The sequence below is a fragment of the Pholcus phalangioides genome, unplaced genomic scaffold (genome assembly GCF_987345545.1).
Source record: "Pholcus phalangioides strain wild (caught in Gottingen) unplaced genomic scaffold, Ppha-v1.0 ptg000015l_1, whole genome shotgun sequence".
Classification (NCBI taxonomy): Eukaryota; Metazoa; Arthropoda; class Arachnida; order Araneae; family Pholcidae; genus Pholcus; species Pholcus phalangioides.
This window is the reverse complement of record NW_028301608.1, coordinates 85235386-85254520: the sequence shown is the minus strand read 5'-3', so window position 1 is coordinate 85254520 and position 19135 is coordinate 85235386. Positions and strand designations below refer to the sequence as shown.

At 35.7% G+C, this 19135-nt stretch overlaps 1 protein-coding gene across 1 annotated transcript in view; it reads right to left on the bottom strand.

Annotated features, from left to right (window-relative positions):
* LOC149076905 (locomotion-related protein Hikaru genki-like) overlaps window positions 1-19135 on the bottom strand; it is a 115353-nt gene that overhangs the window by 25191 nt on the left and 71027 nt on the right. Inside the window, exons 2-3 of the mRNA XM_089244621.1 lie at window positions 8913-8987; window positions 1054-1290 (exon numbers count right to left, since the gene is read on the bottom strand). Of these exons, the coding sequence (XP_089100747.1) occupies window positions 1054-1290; window positions 8913-8987 (312 nt within the window). The remainder of the gene's footprint in view (window positions 1-1053; window positions 1291-8912; window positions 8988-19135) is intronic.

Genomic DNA, 19135 nt, shown 5'->3' with positions numbered 1-19135 from the left:
GTCTTTAAAAGCCAATATTCTCTCGAATAAACTAGATCACCTTGTTGCATGTGATTGCTTTGGAAAATACGTGCCTGGTTGAATAATATTCCTTGTTTCTGAAAAGAAGTTTTTGGTCATAAAATACGAGTTCAGTTGACTTTCGCTTCTGAGTTATGTGAGGTAATTATGGAACTAAACTGACAATTTGGATCAAACCATCTATTCGCGCAAGTTTTGGGGAGTATTATGGAAAAATAGCCATTAACAGGGAGCTTTACAACTTTTCAAGATGGACAGCTATATTAATTTAATTGAAAAACAGCCATACTCATAGTTAGAAAAAAATGACAGTTTTTTTCTGACTATGAGCAAAGCAAATGCAAAAATTTGTTTGAGGTTTTTTTTGCGAATAAATAAAGGCGAAATTCTCGATTTCAAAACTTTTTTTTTGCGAAATTTCGACTTTTTTATTAGCAAAATTTATGTATCTCTACTGATCATCTTTGGATAAATCGCCACCTGGTTACAGTGTCAGCTATTGTAAGTTTTAGCTGAAATTAAGTCTGACTATCCATGTGCGGTCCCGTTCAGCACATGCGAGCTCTAGGGAACGAGGTTCGTCCCCTTTGTAGCGAAGTAGTTTGGTGCGTTAACCACCAAGTGAGAGGACGTGGGATCGATTCTCCGCAGAGGCAGTTGCATTTTCTTTCCTGACTTCAATTTTCACAACAGCCTGTTGTGAAAATTCAAATGCCTCTGCGAGGAATGGATCCCACGTCCCCTCACTTGTGGGTGAACGCACTAGACCACTACGCCACAAAGGCAACGGCAACGTATGCATGCTGGTGTCTCTTCGATGTTTAAAAATTCTCATTGAGAAAATTAGTCGACAGTCACATACATGTATTCCCATATATATTCTATGTTAATTGCATTTTTAATTGGGTTGGTATATATTTTTTGGAAATATATGACATCCATATTTTTATGGGCATCTTTTTCTCAGCCACCTCGTTGGGCATTTTGCCTGTTGTGGTTTTGTATTTGTATATTAATACACGCAGTACTCACTGTCATCTACGTTGCAGAATGGTCCCACCCAGACGCCATCGAGACACCTGATCTTACAGATCCTCTTCTGCTCCTCGGGACCCAAGATGCCCAAGAACTGCACCTCGTGGACGGTCGCAAAGTCGTTCCTTCCGTCCCCGCGTACTCCGGTCCCAAGCAAAGAGCTACCATTCACGAGGACTTCGGGTGCAGAGCAGCCTTCTCTCCGCACCGAGCTTATTCCGTGCCCATCTTCATCTGAAAATAACAATAAGTATCAAATTATTAGGAAACTTTACTATGTATACATTACATGATGATTCATTAGATATTTCAGCGAAAAATTCATAGGAGGCAGAAGACACTCACTCAAATAGCTTTCGTCATAGAATGCATGGTCGAAATTTAAAAGTGAAAGCTAAGAGCAAGGGTGCACACACACTGCACAACCTTCGTCCCGTGAGCCAAATGCGGCGAGCCAAGGGATTCAATCCGGTCCACGAAAGGTGTTCCGGTAAAAAAAAGTATCAAAATACACAATAACTCAATAAATACATAAGCTGACCACATTCCTTCAAAAGGGAAATTGGGATCCATATGAGGCAACACTAATTATCGCCATAAAAAATTATCAAATGCAAGTGAAGTTGCCAAACACAGATTAAAAAATTGGCAGAGTTGCCACCTATCACAGAAATTTCTGAAAAATTGTCATAAGCGGGAAATATAGAGTTGCTGCAAGAGTCGCAATTGGGGGAAAATGTAATTCATAAAAAAAAACATGTATATTTTCATAAATATGAGTGTGATGTACAACTCATACAACTCTCACTCGTATGTGAGATGAATATGTTTAGGTATATGACATGATGAATTACGATAGAGCAGGAGTGGCCAACCTTTTTTGCAAGCCATGCCACAATCAGGATTGTTTTCGATGCGCGTACCGCCTCACGAATTTTAACATTCAGACCAAACAAGCAATGTCTCTGTTCCTGCAAAATATTGTTCGGTTGTCCTTTTATTTACGTAAAAATGTTCCGTTTGTCACTCTTTCGTGCAATAAATTGTTTTTATTATACGCAATGCATATTGTGTTACCACCTCACGAATTTTAAGATGCAGAACAATGTTTCTGTTCCATAATCTTCCCTACACCATGGTGGGCATAGACACCAGAACCTGAGGACCCAAGGTGCTTGGGTTTCCTCTCCCCAACAAACTTTGTACGAGGGCTTGCCCCTCCACTCCTAGGAATTCATGGATATACAGTGCATGCCCCCGTGCTGACGAACCTAAATCTCATACACATGGGACGTCCGGAAACTATGCCCAAAGATGGAACACCGAATAGAGAACGCATTGCGTAGAAAGTCATCACATAATTATTAGTTTAAGAGTGCCAACCATATTATATATAGATTTGACACCTTGTGAGACCATCATAAGAAACAATTCCTTTCTCTCTTCTTTGATACATAGTTTACCAAACTTTTTGTTTCTCATCACCTCTTTCTTCAAACTTTTTTCTTCTCATCGACCACTAACATACAAGGCAATCCATAGGATCTTATACTAAACCGAAAAATTCGACTGCCCAAGATCCTTCCATCGCCCACTTTGGGAAACGCTGGTTTAAAGAAAATAATAAAGTTAAAGAATAGAATTTCTTTTAATTTTTGAAACGCGTTCGCGTGCCTTTCCCGATACCATGCGTACATACGCGATGGCATACGTGCCATCTTTGGCACGCATGCCGCGGGTCGGCCACACCACTGCGTAGATTCATAATTATCATAATACAATTTATAACTCGTGAAGACAATCTTAATTCTGGATTTTAAGAATTCAAGTGAAGCTAGTGGAAAATAAAGGAGAAAACGGGAGATTTTATAGAAAATTTGGGCGTATAGAATTACTGAAATATCGCGAAAACTATAGGTCATATGGTCGCCCTACGTATACAAGTTTCTGGCCCGCGAGCGACGTAAATGCCGCATATATCTGGCCCGCGGACTAAAAAGATTGTGCACTTCTGGGTAAGAGGGTGCCGAAAAGTTGGAGGAGGTTATTTTAATGCACCCCCCCCCCATTCACGAATAACTGATGTGTGAAATAGATCTATTCTTAAGCAGACATAGAGCTTCTCCTGCGTGATTATCCTAAAATTTGATGAGAAACCCATGTGTACAGAATTCCTGCAATTGCTTTAGCTGTGCGCGAAATTCTCCAAATGTTTCTTCTAATTCCTTCGTCATTGCTGTGAGCCATGCATTATGGCGGACATTTGTTTTACGGCACAAAGTGCTCGTCTTGTGGCTGAGCCTCACCAAATCTACTTCGCAAGCCAGAAACTTATATATGGGGTGGGCACATATATTTTACGGGGCATTTCCATACTTTCCCGTAACTTTGCCCATCCTCCGTTACATTCCTTACATATATTGTTGGGTGTTGGTACATTGAAGTACAAAAGCTTGTTTTTTCTTGCTTTCAAACCGAGCACAACTCCGGTCTACCAACATGGGTAATTTACTACTGAGTGAGTTGTGCCGGAAGTGTGCATGTGTGTACCTAACAGTCCGAATGCGTACATAGTGTTGTCTGATTTTTCAGTGCTGCCATCTATATTTTCATAAGCGAAGTGAGTGAAATGGTTGAATAATATTTGTACCATTGTACGGTTGCCGAGAGACTTTTCAATAAGGGGTTCGACTCGCATTCGCGCCTCGAAGTTAGGAACCACAGGAAGTATAAATGCTGCACATAACTACTTTACGATTAACAGATAACAGCAAATATGTGCGAAAAATAGTTTTTTTAAAAAAAATATTAATTAATTAAATCCAATTAGAATGTTTTAACTCTTCTAAAAGTGTTTACTGTGTTTCTGTGTGTAAAACATCGCTTATACAAAACGTTCCCTTACAAAAATGTATGAAACAAATTATAGCTTTCTTTATTGTAGAATACAAAAAATATTCATTATTATGTGTTATTCAAAATATTTGAATTGAAATTTTTTACTTTTATCGCAATCTTATAGCACTGAAGAACTTTCAAGTACCGTGTAAATTAATTCGTTGTGTACTAAATAATTTAAAAAATAATTATATTTTTTTTTGTTTTCAGTCTTTAATATTGGAGCTAAAATGACCAACCAAAAATTTACGTGATAATTATTCCAATTTTTCATAATGTGTCAGTGCAAAAGTTAAATCTAATTCCTATGCGCAATCTTCAAAATTTAGATATAAATAATGCTATACTCAAACCAACCTTTTTACAAAATTATCATTAAAAATTTTAAAAATTCTCCCAGTTCTTGAAAACAAATGAAAGTCAATGATTCTTCCGGGGCAAAAACAACCACGTCACTATTATTGATATATTATAGATGTTCAAAGAAAATCTAAAAGATTGTCTGGATTCTGCAATCGAATTAACACTTATGAAAGAAAAATAAGAAATATATTTACGTAAAAATAAATAATGGTGGTGTTTTCTATCCTTTTATTGTTATCATTATAGTGAAACAAGCAATTTCTTAGGAAATAAAAAAGAACTTCAAGAAGAGGTAGAGAGAGAACAGAACAAAACCGAAAACCACCATTACGAATCAATAGCCGCAATTTCTTATGGCGTATCCATCGGACAGGAAAGTGAAAATAAAATAAGTGAATTCGAAGAAAAACTCAATTCTCTTTTATTTAATTTGTCTTTCCATATTATTACTAAAGGATAAAAAGCAATTCAGTTCACTCTTTTTTTTTCACTTTCAATCCTTTTGGGACTTTTTTTTTTCAATATATATATATACAATGAAATTTAAAAAGTTCTATTCCTTGAAAGCAAAAAATAAAGTCGTTTCTTTTTCATTGAAGTTTCTTAGAAATTTATCGACTGTTTATTCTTTTTTTTTTTATAAGGTGTATAAGATTTAATTTTTTATTGGGGGATTGAATTTTCCCGGATTAACTGAATCTTCAATTTTTCATCCGATTTCATGATCGATTATTGATTGTCACTCGTTGTTTTTTTTCATGTATAACATATACGAGGTGTTTTAAGGGGTCTCGTACCTTTTAACATGGTGAAAAACTATGCTCTAATTAAAAATACTATTTAAGTATCGATTTATTCCTAATTTTTTACATATGTTCTTGATTGTATGTGCTATCCTATGCTGGTATAAAGTTTTACATATCTTAGATACTTAATTTTTTTTGTAAGTTTTCAAAAAAATGCATTAAAATCACCTTGCGCGCATGACAAAATACCATGACATCAATGTAATTGAATAAAAATTTATTAAAAATAAAGGAAACTGTTCAGTTCATGAAATGAAGCAAAAGTTTGAGATTTTATTGACTCAATCTTATTTAAAATTTAAATTTAAATTTTAAATTATAAATTACAAAATAAATTTTGCCCGGGTGGTAAAAATCCTAGCTACGGCCCTGCTTGAACGTTTCCAAAACGTAGTACTCCGAAGTTTTACCAAGTCCCCCTGGTTCATCAGAAATGGGTATATACGCAGATATATGAGGTGTAGACATGAGGTAAGCAACACTAAGAAAACTCGGAGTTTTTTAAATAAATTTGACAATTAAATTTTATATTTTGAACTTCTTCGCTCCAGAGGTACACATACGAGTACCTTTTTTAACGGTTTTTAATTGTTTTTTTTCAAGATAATTTGAGGTATGCGTAAGAGTACCTAATTAATTTCATCATCGTCGTCGTCGTCGTCATCATCATCAGCAACCATTTTCAATCACTGCTGGACGAAGGTCTCCTCTAATTTTTTTCATTTTGCTCTGTCCGAGGCTTTAGCCTTTCAGTTGACTCCAGTCACTTTCCTGATCTCATCAATCCATCTTGCCTGGGGACGCCCTCTCGGACGTTTAACACCACGGAGGTACACCAGATCAATCTAGAATACGTGTGGTCCATTTGTTGTCCTGTCTTCTTGCAATATGTCCGGCGCATTCCCATTTCAGACGTTCAATTCTTTTCATAATATCATATACCTTTGTGTGGTTCCTTATCCAAGAGATTCGTTTTTTGTCTCTTCTTCCTGTGATGCCTAGCATATGCTCCTTTGTGTTGACTGTAGCCTGTGTATCGTCTTGCTTGTGAGTGTCCGTGTTTCAGCCCCATACGTCAGTGCTGGAAGCACACACTGGTTAAACACTTTTTTTTCCGGCATAAATGGCATGTGACTCTCCAGAATTACACAGGTTTTGCCAAAAGTGCTCCATCCAATCCTGATCCTTCTGTTTATTTCATAATTGATTCCGTTGCCAATGGTAATTTTTCGTCCCATGTATACATAACTTTCTACTTCTTCTATCTCTGTGTCGTTGCTCTTCAACGCAAAGGGGGTGAACATAACTTTAGTCTTTTGCAGATTCATTTTCAAACCCACCTGAATACTTGCCTTCGCAAGTTCTTGTATCATTTCTTCTAGTTATTCTAGGTTTACTGCTGATAATAGCAATGTCGTCTGCAAAACGCAAATGGTTGAGAAATTCTGCAATTAATTTACTTTAAATTAACTCCAATTAATTTGCTTCTTACTTTTTAATTAACTCCAATTAATTACTTTTCTCTCACTTAATTGATTTACTCTAATTTAAATAACTAATTTATTTAGTTAAATTATTTTTCACTTTTTTTTAAAATAATTTTATACACAATAAACACAAATCGATTGAAAAAAATTTAATCGCCAGTTAATTACAGATTAACTAAGAAAAAGTCGTGTTTTGGCTCAGTTTCGAAGAGGATAATGTCTACCCTCGTTCCCACCGGATAAAAAAAATATTAACATTCTAAACATTATAATTGCAGTTATATTCGCTCATCACACTTCCTACACTTTTCAATAGCTTCGTTATATTCGAAACACATTTTTCGCGTATAGATTTTTTATGCATTCAAATTTATCGCTTGTTCTGTTATTGCATAACGGGACCTGTCATAGCTGTCTTTTTCCTGGTACAGTAGCGCTTGTTGTTGGCAAAATTCTGATTCCAGAACAAATAAGGAGCCAAGCCGGTGATTTCCAACGGGGGGCCCACGCCCCACAAGGAAGCAATTTCATTTTTAAGGGAGCAATTTGAATTTTTCCATGAAGGCTTTGAACCTTACGAACTTCCATAATTTTTTATACCAAATCAAAGTTTTAATTTTTAAACAATTTCTAGATGACTTCTATTTTCTCTTACAGTGGTAGGGGTTTGACTAAGGGTTCTTAATGTTTTGTGTTCAAAGCAAGATTTGGGCCAGTAGGACGAAGTCCACGGACCCCCCCTCCCCCCCACGTGCCAATAAAATGAAGAAAAATGAAAACCCCGAACTTCTTTAAAAAGTAATATTCCATGTATATCAATGTAAAAACAATGAGTTAGTAGTTAGCTCACGGACCCCCAGAAGTCTCTTCGAGGATCCCTGATTGAGAACCACTGCTTTTTAACTAAGTAAAAGTAGACAGAAATAGGTTTTAAAATTTAAGGAGGCAAATCTTATATTTGCAAAAAAAAAAAAATAATAATTGAGGGACTTATTAAGTTTTACCTGGAGGGGGTACACACACGCACGCACACACACACAAAAGCATTTTTTGAGGTTTTCGTCGAATTTTGTGGAAGCCGCGCACTAGGAAATGAATGATATGTGTACGGAATGCTTTCAAGTCATCTGATCTAAATGCTATACTTCGTTTTAAAACGGTTTCAGACTTTTTTTCTCCCTTTGAGAATACATATCAATACTTCAATGTATTGAATGTAGTAGAAGATTATTGTCCCTTTTCTTGACCAGAAAACACAAAATGTAACGTCTTTATGTGCAAACCTGTCAAACGCACTTCATATATGGGGTCATCATTCATCCGGGATCCTGATGAATTTCCGGTGAAATTTCTTTTCGATCTTTTAATATTATACCCACCAAGATATAGTATTATTCTGCTTTAGTATTTCAGCAATTATTGATGAAGGAAAAAAATGTCATCACGTGCTCAAAAAAAATTCTATTAACTTTCAAATAAGATCCAATGATTTGCGCCACTACATTTTTGGCCATATTAGGCCAAAATGCAAACCGACTAATTTTTAGTTTGTAATTAGTTTATCATTAAGGATGCTTTAAATTAGCTGAAGTGGGCATATCTATATTAGTAGAAATTTGATGCCGTGATTCAACGAAATATTAACTGCGCATGGCTACGAAAGTGGCCATGCGTTACCGGTCAAATTGGTCGGTGAGATCCTTTTATGTATAACTAAAAATATCTCGATAAACTTTCTTTTATATTTATGATAGTTGGACAGCGTAATATTTAAGCATTTCTAGGAAAAAGCCTGAAATTTCCACATTATATGCGATCTGGTTCGTCATGAAAATCGAGATAGAGAAGATCAAAAACACACGGTCAACATGATCAGCGTGGTCCTTCTAGAGTTAACAACAGGGTGAAATGTAACAGGAATTCCTCATTTCAGAACTATGGGATGCTACACACCTGATAATTCGGTTGTAACAAAATCTCTGGCGGATTTTTTTCACATAACCTGGTTATTCACTGTGCCGATATGCGATGGACATTCCGTTTCTCAGATTTACCGGTTCCGGACTATTTTCTCCAGGATTATCTATGTATCTATCTATCTCAGAGGGTATAGCTCCAAGTTTGCACCTGACACAAATTTAAGACTGCCGTTAGACGTTTAAAGCATCATGTAGAGTTTGGAATTTCCGTAATATGGGTTATTGTGCTTCATACTGGTTTGTGTTGATCTAAAATTGGTAGGTAACTCAAGTGACTCCATAGAATAGTGAAGCAGAAGGAAAAAGATTAAAATTTTATATACCTGGCAATGATGATGGCTCATCAGTTGGTTTTGGACGTTTCGGTTTCGCCGTTGGTCTTGGCTTTTTCACGAATTCTAAATGAGAGAAAAAAAGAGATATAAATTGTGTTTCACCTGCATGATCAATGAAGATGCTGGAATAATTTTAAAAAACAACAATAAGAAATTTTGAAAATTTGGCTATTGAAATTATTTGACTAACATATTGCTTGCAAAATTCTGGACATTATGCGTATACGGTAGTTATTATATTTCGTAGGGGAGGGGGGGGGGGGTAATGCATATGCCTTCTGGAAGAAGAAATTGCAAGACATCAAATTGGGTTTTTTGTGAGTAGGTTACTCCCAAAGGCCGAAGTTCGGCTAACTCGCGAAATGGCAGGCCAGTTCGCGTATTGATCGAGAGTTTTGACCGAAGTCCGATTTTCAGAAATGATTCGAGCTTTGGCCGGCTAATTCACGAAGTGATTGGAGATCCCTCGCCAATGTTCGATGTCCTGATGCAAGATGGTCCGGTAGGTCCTAAATCCATTTTTTTTCCATCGCTAATGTGTGAAACATGACTATATTTAGTAGTTGCATTGGATTAGCTCCTTGTGGCAAAAGGGAAAAAAGAGAAGTCTGAGAAAAACTATTTATATATAATATAGACATATAGTTTTTCTGTAAAATTAAAAAAAAAATTATTACCGCATCGTGACTGAGATAAGACGTGTTGCCATAAATAATGTGGCCATAATTATCACAAAAAATACGCCAAAGGGCGATGACCTCGAATCAAGCCTCTTCTTTTCGGTCTTTGACGAGGGATCTCCTTTCGCTTCGTGAACTGGCTGGTCAGAGCAAGGGATTCTTACATTGGCCTTTTCAATTCCCATTGAAATTACCCACTTCACGAACTGACTGATTTCGGTCTTTGGCAGTAACATATACAGGGTGAAAACTTTTGAGCCGGGTTTTCCTAAGAGCAGGTTTTCTGGACTTCGAAAAAAATTCGGTGTTAAGCCTGTCCCGCCTCAGACAACTCTTAAACCGTTGACTGTGGAAACATACTTTCAATCGGAAAATACATATTTACGTAACGTGCCAATCTTAGATGTGTCATTCATTTTAGGAAGACATACAGAGATAGAAAATGCAAATTTTCATACGGTTCTGTTTCTACTCCAGAGGTTTTTAGAAATGCCCTAATTTGTATTAAACCTGCCAGAGAGAGAATGGAAATCACTAGAATTTTTGCAAAATGCCCCACCTGTCTTCAAGAAAAAAAAAATTTTTTTTCGATCTTGTGTACAGTTGACGAATGCTTTGCCCTACAACACCGAGAATAATAATAATTTAAAAAAAAAAAGAGGGGGAAGAGAGAGAAATACTCTTCCTATAAAAAATATTTCTTCCTATTAGTTATACTATAGGTACGTATGTATAAGTACTTTACTTATATTTCAATACTATCCGGAAAAGGAAGGAAAAGCCACCGTCTTTCTCCTTCTGTTATCAAATTTGGAACAAAAACTGACTCCACCCACTGACAGTTGATCTAAGTTCGGGAGGGAGTGATGGAAAACACGTTATTAGGTATAAACTGCCGTACAGAGCTAGATGGGTTCAACATTGCCGAAATCGGAGGATTTTAAGGAAACGAGATAACTCGGAATTTCCAAAATAAAAGGCATCATGTTAGACGAGATACCTCGTCGTTGCCGCAGTAAAGGTTAAACCACCTAATAATATGAAGAAAAGTCCAGATACGATCAGTAAAATAAAAAACGTTGGAATATTCTACATTAGAGAACAAAAAGATAAGCAGAAAACAACAACTTTTTTGGCAATAACACGGATTATCTAAAAATGGCAATTGAAAGTAACTTCACCCGACTTTCTAAACTATACCTCTTTTTTAGAAAGGCGAGTTTAAGTGATTTCTCGTGGAAGACGGGGGCCACACTCTTGTATTCCAGTTAGAAACATACTTTTGCGAGGAAGTTCTTAACCCTTTGATTGGCAATCATCGAAATATTCAAAGAAGAAAATTTTTGAGAGGTTATATCTAACAAATGAGCAAACCTGAATACTAGTGCTTTACCAAAAAAAAAATTGTTATAAAATTTAAAAAAAAATGAATCAGAGAACAAACTATGATTTTCATAGATCTTGAATGACATAAAAATGTCATTTTTAGTTTGCCACTTTACTTTTTTGTCATTGTTGAAGAATGCACACAGCAATATGTCTTCTCCACACACGATATTTCCCTCCAAAATGCAATAATCAAAAATCGTTCTTGCTCGGCTTGTCAAGGAATAGCAGACACATGTACCCTTGAGCCATTCTGCTGGTACTTATAAGAACTTCATGAACATCTCACAAATAAGAACCGAATCTTTAGGAGTTGCTTGGAAGTATCAATGAATCCGAAACGAGCTCTAAATAGAAAATGCCTTTGCTTAAAAAAATAGAAGAAAACCATGTTGCTTAAGAGCACCACTGACAAAGAAGGTGTTAAACATACGAGAATGCAGTAAATGTTTCAAAAAGTTACTTTTATGAACTGACAAGAGAATATTTATTAGCTTGCATCTCATCTATTTACATTAATATTAGGATTCCAATGTTAAATATTTGTTGACAGTGAATTCATTGTATTATTCATTACTCCCCTACACGATATACTAGATAACAGACATTATTATGAATGTATGCGTTTATAAAGGTCGACGAGTAACTTATGTTTTACCCGACGAACCAACGAATAAGCGCTGGAAACTTCGAAATACCAGCAATTCCAATGCTGTCGACAGATTGATAAATTACAGAATGGAAATTCCCAGGTAATAAGTTTCCTTCCCGTTTGATTAAACCTCTATTTCCGGCAAGTGATTCGATTCGTTCAACGTTCGGAAACATTTTCCACGAGTATAAATATTTACGAACGCGGAACGAGCCAAAAATGTCAACCGTGAAATGTCAACGCGAGTGAGACATTCGAATAAACAGTCCGGGATATTTGATATTTTGAATTCGTTGCGGCGAAGAATCGAAATTTCCGAAACATTTGCTTAATTCGAGACATAATTATCCGGAAGAAATATCGTTCTTCGACAACTATCATTATACATTCAAATACACAAAGGCTCCTGCAAAAGAATGGAGTTATTCGACTGGGGGAAATAGAATTCATGTCAGCAAATATTCGAAACAAACTCATGAAATTCATATTGATAACGGTTTTCGTTGGATATTGATCTTTGAAATTCACGAAATTATATTTTGATTTGAAATTGAATAGAAGGCAAGTTTCCATTTAGTAAAACCAAATAGAGATGATTTACTTGACAGATGAATTGAAAATCTGAAAAGATCTGGAAAATTCAAATTTGGTTACGCAGTGAATCCTCGCTACAACGGTACTCGATATAACGAAAAATCCAAATTCAACGATATTTCTTCGTCTACTTTGGAAATGTCTATACAACAATGTTAAACTGCTGACTCTCGATGTAACGATAACCCCTGTACAACGATATTTGTTCTTGGTTCGTATGGCATCGTTATATCGAGGTTTCACTGTGCTCGTATATACAGTGCCGCCAGGTAAATCTTTTTTACTTTCACCTTCTCATTTTTGAACTGTAGGTACTTCTTATCACACATTTCCAACTAGAAGAAGTATGTTAAACAACGTTTATATCCGTTTATTTAAATTAATTGACAATATTTTGCAAGAAACTATGTACAACAAAAAAAAAAAAACCAATATATATTTCATAAATAATGACTTCTCTTTTTACGAGATCATTAAACATCACCCATTGCCTCGAACAAGGAAGAAAATAGTTATCGGGAAAATAATTAGATATTTATTTATGCTTATTGAGTGATAAACAGTTCACGACCAATGCCAGAAGAAAAGAGGAAGTAATAGAAAATTCTAGAAATTTCCTCGACGCAGAAATTTTCCAATTAAATTCCAAATAAATTGTCATTCTGGACAAAAAAGTTCACAGCTATAAATTATAAGTGGAAGGTGTATAAAAAAAATAAAACTGTAGTTATAGTGATACCTCGGTTAATGAATACCATTGTTTGAGAATTTTTCGGCCAACGAGGATATTTTTCCCGTGATTTTTCTGGCTCGCCTAACGAACATTTTCGTTGATGTGGATGCACGTGCTAACATGAAACAGATACGTCGTGAGCTGAATTTTCGAGCCACTCATCATCAGAATGAATGTCACTTGAGTACAACTAGCTCATGTCTATCTTGGAATATTTTTCAAGATGTACCTTCCACTTCTCTTCCTGAAAGTTTCTGAATCATTTAGTGTAAAATAAAACATTCGGCTAATACAAAATACATTAAAAAAAAGAGCCTTTGCGTTTTTTTCAGAGTGCACTTTCTTTCAGCTCATGACCCTTTTTAGCAACGAACTGAGAACAGCAAGGCCATTCTAGGAGCTTATCTTTTCCATCTGCATGTATCAGACACGTAAATAGGCCGCTGTGGTGGTCGAGTGGTCATAGTGACGGACTCGTATCGCAAGGACCCGAAACCAACCATGACCCCCCCCCGCTCTGACCCCATAGGTGATATAAGTTTGTCACCCAGAGGGTTTGGGCCATGGTGGAAGAGCGATGCAACATCCGGAGCACTTAGCACCGAAAGACCACCAGCGGGCAAGACGACAAAAAGATGAGGTTATATAGACCCGTGCGTATGCACGTCGCCAACAGGCCTCGAAGGGGGTCCACGAATAACTATAGACACACATATATAAGAGAGATATATAAATATATATATATATACAAACATATAAACACTCAGGCATATAATATATACAAGACAGGCGACGTTGTCCATTGACAGTAATGGGAATCAAGGAACCACATTGTCTGTCAGAAGCCGCACACAAATACACCGTGAAACAACCCTCATCTCCTGCCAGAGGATCATAGTCTGAGTCTGATGAAGGGTTGTTATCACCTTGTGAGGGAATTGAAACATATATATATATATATATATATATATATCGCGAGGACCCGCGTTCGAATCCCCACCGGCGCCACAGTGTTTGGTCGGCTGAGTTGGTTTCCTGTGGTTCACAACTTCTAGGCGCAAATGCACAAGTCAAAAAAGTCTCGCCACAGAGAGCAACCGAGCCTACAACGGCACAAATCTTAATCATGACACTTCACGCACAGTCTAATGATAACAGTTGGCAGTACTACTCAGAACAACCATTACACAGAAACGAACTTCACGGAGGGTTCACTCTGCATGTCTGGTTTAGTAGTAGTAGCAGTAGTGAAACCTCGATATAACTATACGGACCAAGAAAAAGTGTAGTTGTAGAGGGATTATCGCTATATCGGGAAGAAGCATTGTTATCAGTCGACACCAAATTTATGCTGTCGTGTTTGGCATCTCTTCTGAATTGGCGTTATTGGTCCCATCACAAAGTGTGTTTTTATAATTGATTAATTTATTAATGAAATTCAGTTAGTTCTTCCACTATGTAAAGCGGTTTACTACACAATACTTTTGTGTACTACACAGAAAGTAGCTTCACGGCAACTTTATTTAAGCTTTCGAACGGTAAATAATGCAAAATACCGATGCTATTAAAAACCCTCGAAAGAACAAACACTGATGAGGAATTTAAAAATATATCGAAGGTGATTTTTTGAGTGAAATATATAATATCGTTGTAGGTTTTCGAAACATCGTAAAAAACATCGTTGTAGAGAGGTTTATCGTAGCAAAGGATATCGTTGTATTGAGAGGAATCTAACATTAGACTATAGGAATTTCTAAACAAGATTAAAAAAATATCGTTGTAGAGGGATTTATCATTATATCGGGTAGCTGTAGCGAGGCTTCACTGTACAATTATACAGGGTGTCCTGTAAGCCTAATGAGGCCTTTATCTCATCAACCGTCTGGCGTGGTGGTATAGTTTCAATTCACAAATCACTCAAAATGCGTTAATAAATTACCCCGTATCAGTTTCGAGAGTGAAAATACAATGTGTAGCAAAATAAAAAATCTAAACTTTTATACGGTCCCCTTGCCCTCCAACTGACACTTAGAAAGTTATCCATATTTAGACAACCCTAAATATTTTATGGGAATTGCATAATATTTTATCATGTATATATGTATTGTTTATAATTTTCGTGATTGCATTTTTAATTGGGTTGCTGTATTTTAGTAATATATGACATCCATATTTGTGATGGACATCTTTTTCTCAGCCACCTCACTAGACATTTTGTCTGCTGTGGCTGGCCTTGTATTTGTATAAAGTTGTTGCTCTGCATCTCCTGGGGCCAGCAAACAAATTTCATGCTTTTAACTGCGATATTCGTTGCGAAATTCGAATTCATAAACCGGAAGAACGTTTGGGGAAAAAACAAACGGAAGAACGGAACATTTTCCGTTAGTTTTTGCTGATCTTTCATAAATTTTCTCCGATTTTTGAATTTAAATGTCGTAGCGAATATTGTACTTAGAAACGTGAAATTCTTTCTGTTGGCCTCGGTATATCCAGGGCAACAACTTCCTAATTGGTTGGAAGACAAGGGGACCGCATATAAATTTAGATTTTTTATTTTGCTGCACACTGTGTATTTTCACTCTCAAAACTGATACGGGGTAATTTATGAACGCCTTTTGAGCATTTTTTAAATTGAAACTATACCTCTACAATGGACCGTTGACGAGACAAAGACCTCATTAACACTTATAGGACACCCTTTATAGCAAAGCTCCTCTTCGAATGAATGGCATGCTTACGATCTGTATAAGTAAGTATAACTTATATCTGTAAAAATTCCTTTTGTAACCCTGGAAGTATGTTTCTATATGATCAAATGATTAAAATTCAAAGAGTGGTCAGGTTTCATTTTCCTTCTGAATGAAAAATCATATCAGACTTTCAATTAAGAATAATATGGATTCAGTGAAACATTATTTATTTATCTGTTTTGATGTTAACGGCGTAAGTTATTATTTAGGACTTTACGTGGAAAAAAAAAGAAGAATTAATTTTATGCGGTTCTAAATAGCGTCGGGGACTCGGTGTGACACATGCGAGTCGAGTTTCTTGACGGATTGCACAACGGCATACCTTCATCGCTATAATTACGCCATATATCTTTCGTGTCCTCGAGGGCGGTGAATCTAATCAGCGGCGATAAGCCACATGCCTCGTGAGTTTGTGTGTGTTGTGCCTCGAGACGTTGTCTCTCTTCTCTGTACGCAATCAATCAACGAGTTGCGGCACCACCAAAACACACGGGTTGGTTTCATCTATCCGACGGATGCAAAAGTCACCAACTTTATAACAGCCAGCCGGGAAAGCAATAGGCATTACTACCGCTTTCCCAGTTGGATGACGGGACATTTCCAGCACATATGATTGCAAATGAAGTCAAATGAAATAACCTTGACTCTGTAGCATCGCATTAGTAATTAGATCTTTAAGTTGATTGACAAAGTTCAAGTCGAAGTTACTGCAGTCTACAGTTAAGTAATTGATTTACGTTTATAAATACAAGGGGTGTCACGACTTCGGAGTCTTCAAAATTTCAATTCTTCAAAAATGACTGCAAAAACATTTCATTTAGCTGCAAATTAAATGCTGAAATTTCGTGTCAATAGGTTGATTGGTTCTTTTAAAATAAGATAGATAAGGTAAGATAATTTTATTTAGTTAAAACAGATACAAAATATTTTGGGGCTATGCTAGCTTGTGAGCTCGAAAAAATAAAAATTGCTACATGTTTGTTGGTACAAATACTACCGAGAGGGGGTTGAAAAGAAAAGAAAAAAGAAATATGCATATATGCTATTGCCAAAACCCGAAATTAGTCGGTTCGCGAACTACTATATCGATATTAAAATTTCTTTGATCGTTAATTTTAGGCTTAGCAAAACCTTAATTATAAATGGCCATAATTATCACAAAAAATACACCAACGTCACGATGATCCCGAATCACAGGGAGCAATTTTTAGGGATATATAGATATCGATGTATCTGTGGGCTGGCAAAAGCCCGAAATCCGGACATTGGCCGGGTCAACCGGGGCGGAAAGTTCACTAACTGATTTATTTCGGTCTTTGTCAGTAACATTTATAATATAAAGAAAGAAATGGTAACCGGCAGGGAGTTGATAGACTTAAAAAAATTTGGCATTTATCGATGTATGCGAGGTGAAAGAAGAATGCATTACAATGTCAAATAGATAATTTAAATCTTCTTGAGTTAACAACCATGATTTTGGTACCTGTATAGTATGATGCCTAAATTGTGTTCCAGATTTATGTAACTTCAGATTGAAATGACAACTTCTTTTATAAAACATTTTTAAACATACAAATGTTGTAGAGAGAGTATGTATAATTGATTAAAAGTGGGAATATATGCGCGATTCTATTTTTACTCAGGATGATCCGAATGAAGGGCTTCCATGTGACGAAAAGTGTAGAAAAAGTTAGGGCCACGCACATGCATACACACATACAACAACACTTTCTGGCACGTACCGATTCTTTGGAAATTCCGCAGTGTACGAAGAGCATGTCGCTTTAGTTATCCGACTACGTTGCAAATGTATTTTAGAAGAAAATATATTGATATTTATTTTTTATGAAATTATTGCGTGTTGTGATTCCAGAACGGGTTTTGTTTTGTTTATGTGACGCTCAGAATTGAAGTTGCATCCACTTCAGTGTTGCGTTTTTACATAAAAGTAATACCTGAATAAATATTTTGAACGTGTTTCACTAAGAATGCTATTTTTGACATTTTATTTGGATTTGAAACATGAAATCTGTACATCGTGTTATTACGAAATTTTAATATAATATTTTGCTATATATTTTTGGGGTCGTGATCTAAAATCTAAGATGTATCACGTGTATTTGTTCAATTACAGTGCTTTATAGACGATACGTAGGATTTTAATTTTCAAAAAATTCACACGTATACACTAACAGATTTGAGTGTAACTTATGAGCATATTATAGGAGCTTTTAAATTTTAATTCATAACCTGCATCATTATTATCTCAATGTACTGCAAAAATAACAAAACACTCTATTGATAGAACTTTTTGCAACCGTGTTTCGAAAATTACACGAATTTTGCTTAAAATTTGACTTAAAAAATGATTTTTTCAAGAAAGTAACATAGGTAGTCTAAAATTTATAATTGTTTTCAACATTTCGGGACACTTTCTGTCAAAAAATGTTATTTAAGTACACTCCAGTACTATTTAAAAAAAAAGCGACAAAAAAGGTAGTCGGATACTTTAAGTAGTAGTAGGTTATTCGGAAACCTATATAATTGAAATGGACAGAATTTTTTGCCCTATTAGGAAAGGAGAGGTCTAGTAGGTATTTCCAATGGTATATATAATATATAGGTGATATCAGTATGATCTTCTTTGCATTAAACTTCATGATTTCTCTCCGTCACCGAGGAGTCTCAAGTTTTCTTAATGTTATCCTCGCAAAAGAAATTTTCCACTTCGAGACATTAATAGTAATTTATTGCTCCTAATATAATCCATCATTCCAAGAAATTTCTGTTTATCTTCAAGGTGGGCTCATTTTTCTTATTTTCGCCTTAATCTTTTTGGTCACAGGAGGCGATTAAAAAAATATTTTAAAGCAGAAATAATAATAATAATAAAAAAGAAACTCACGCACAATATAATATTAAACGTGAGAAACTTCAAATTAAACTCGAGAGTGTTTTTCCAGGGGAAATTTCCTGGAAATATCTCGAGCAATAAATCACCAAGGTAATGGAATATATTAGGGCGGGGGAAATGGATTATACATATTCCAAGTTCTCTTATACTCTATATATAAAAGGAAAAATTTTCAAAGATATATATTTAAATTATTTTTCTCCTTTTTCCAAGGTTTCGTGTTCTGAGAAATTGTTTACTTTTATTTGTTTGTCTGAGAAACTTGATAATTAATTAAAGGGCATTTTGAGAAATGATCAAATAATGTTTAGTTTCCAAGAGAACGAGAGGAATAATAGTTATAAATTACAATGGATATTTTGTTTCGGATGAAATTCCTATCAAATTACCCGCAATTTTGTTTTCCCAATTAATTTAAAAAAAAAACAATTGGATGATTAAGTTTCTAATTTATTTATTTATTACGGATAAAATGTCTTAAATATGGAAATTCGATACTTTT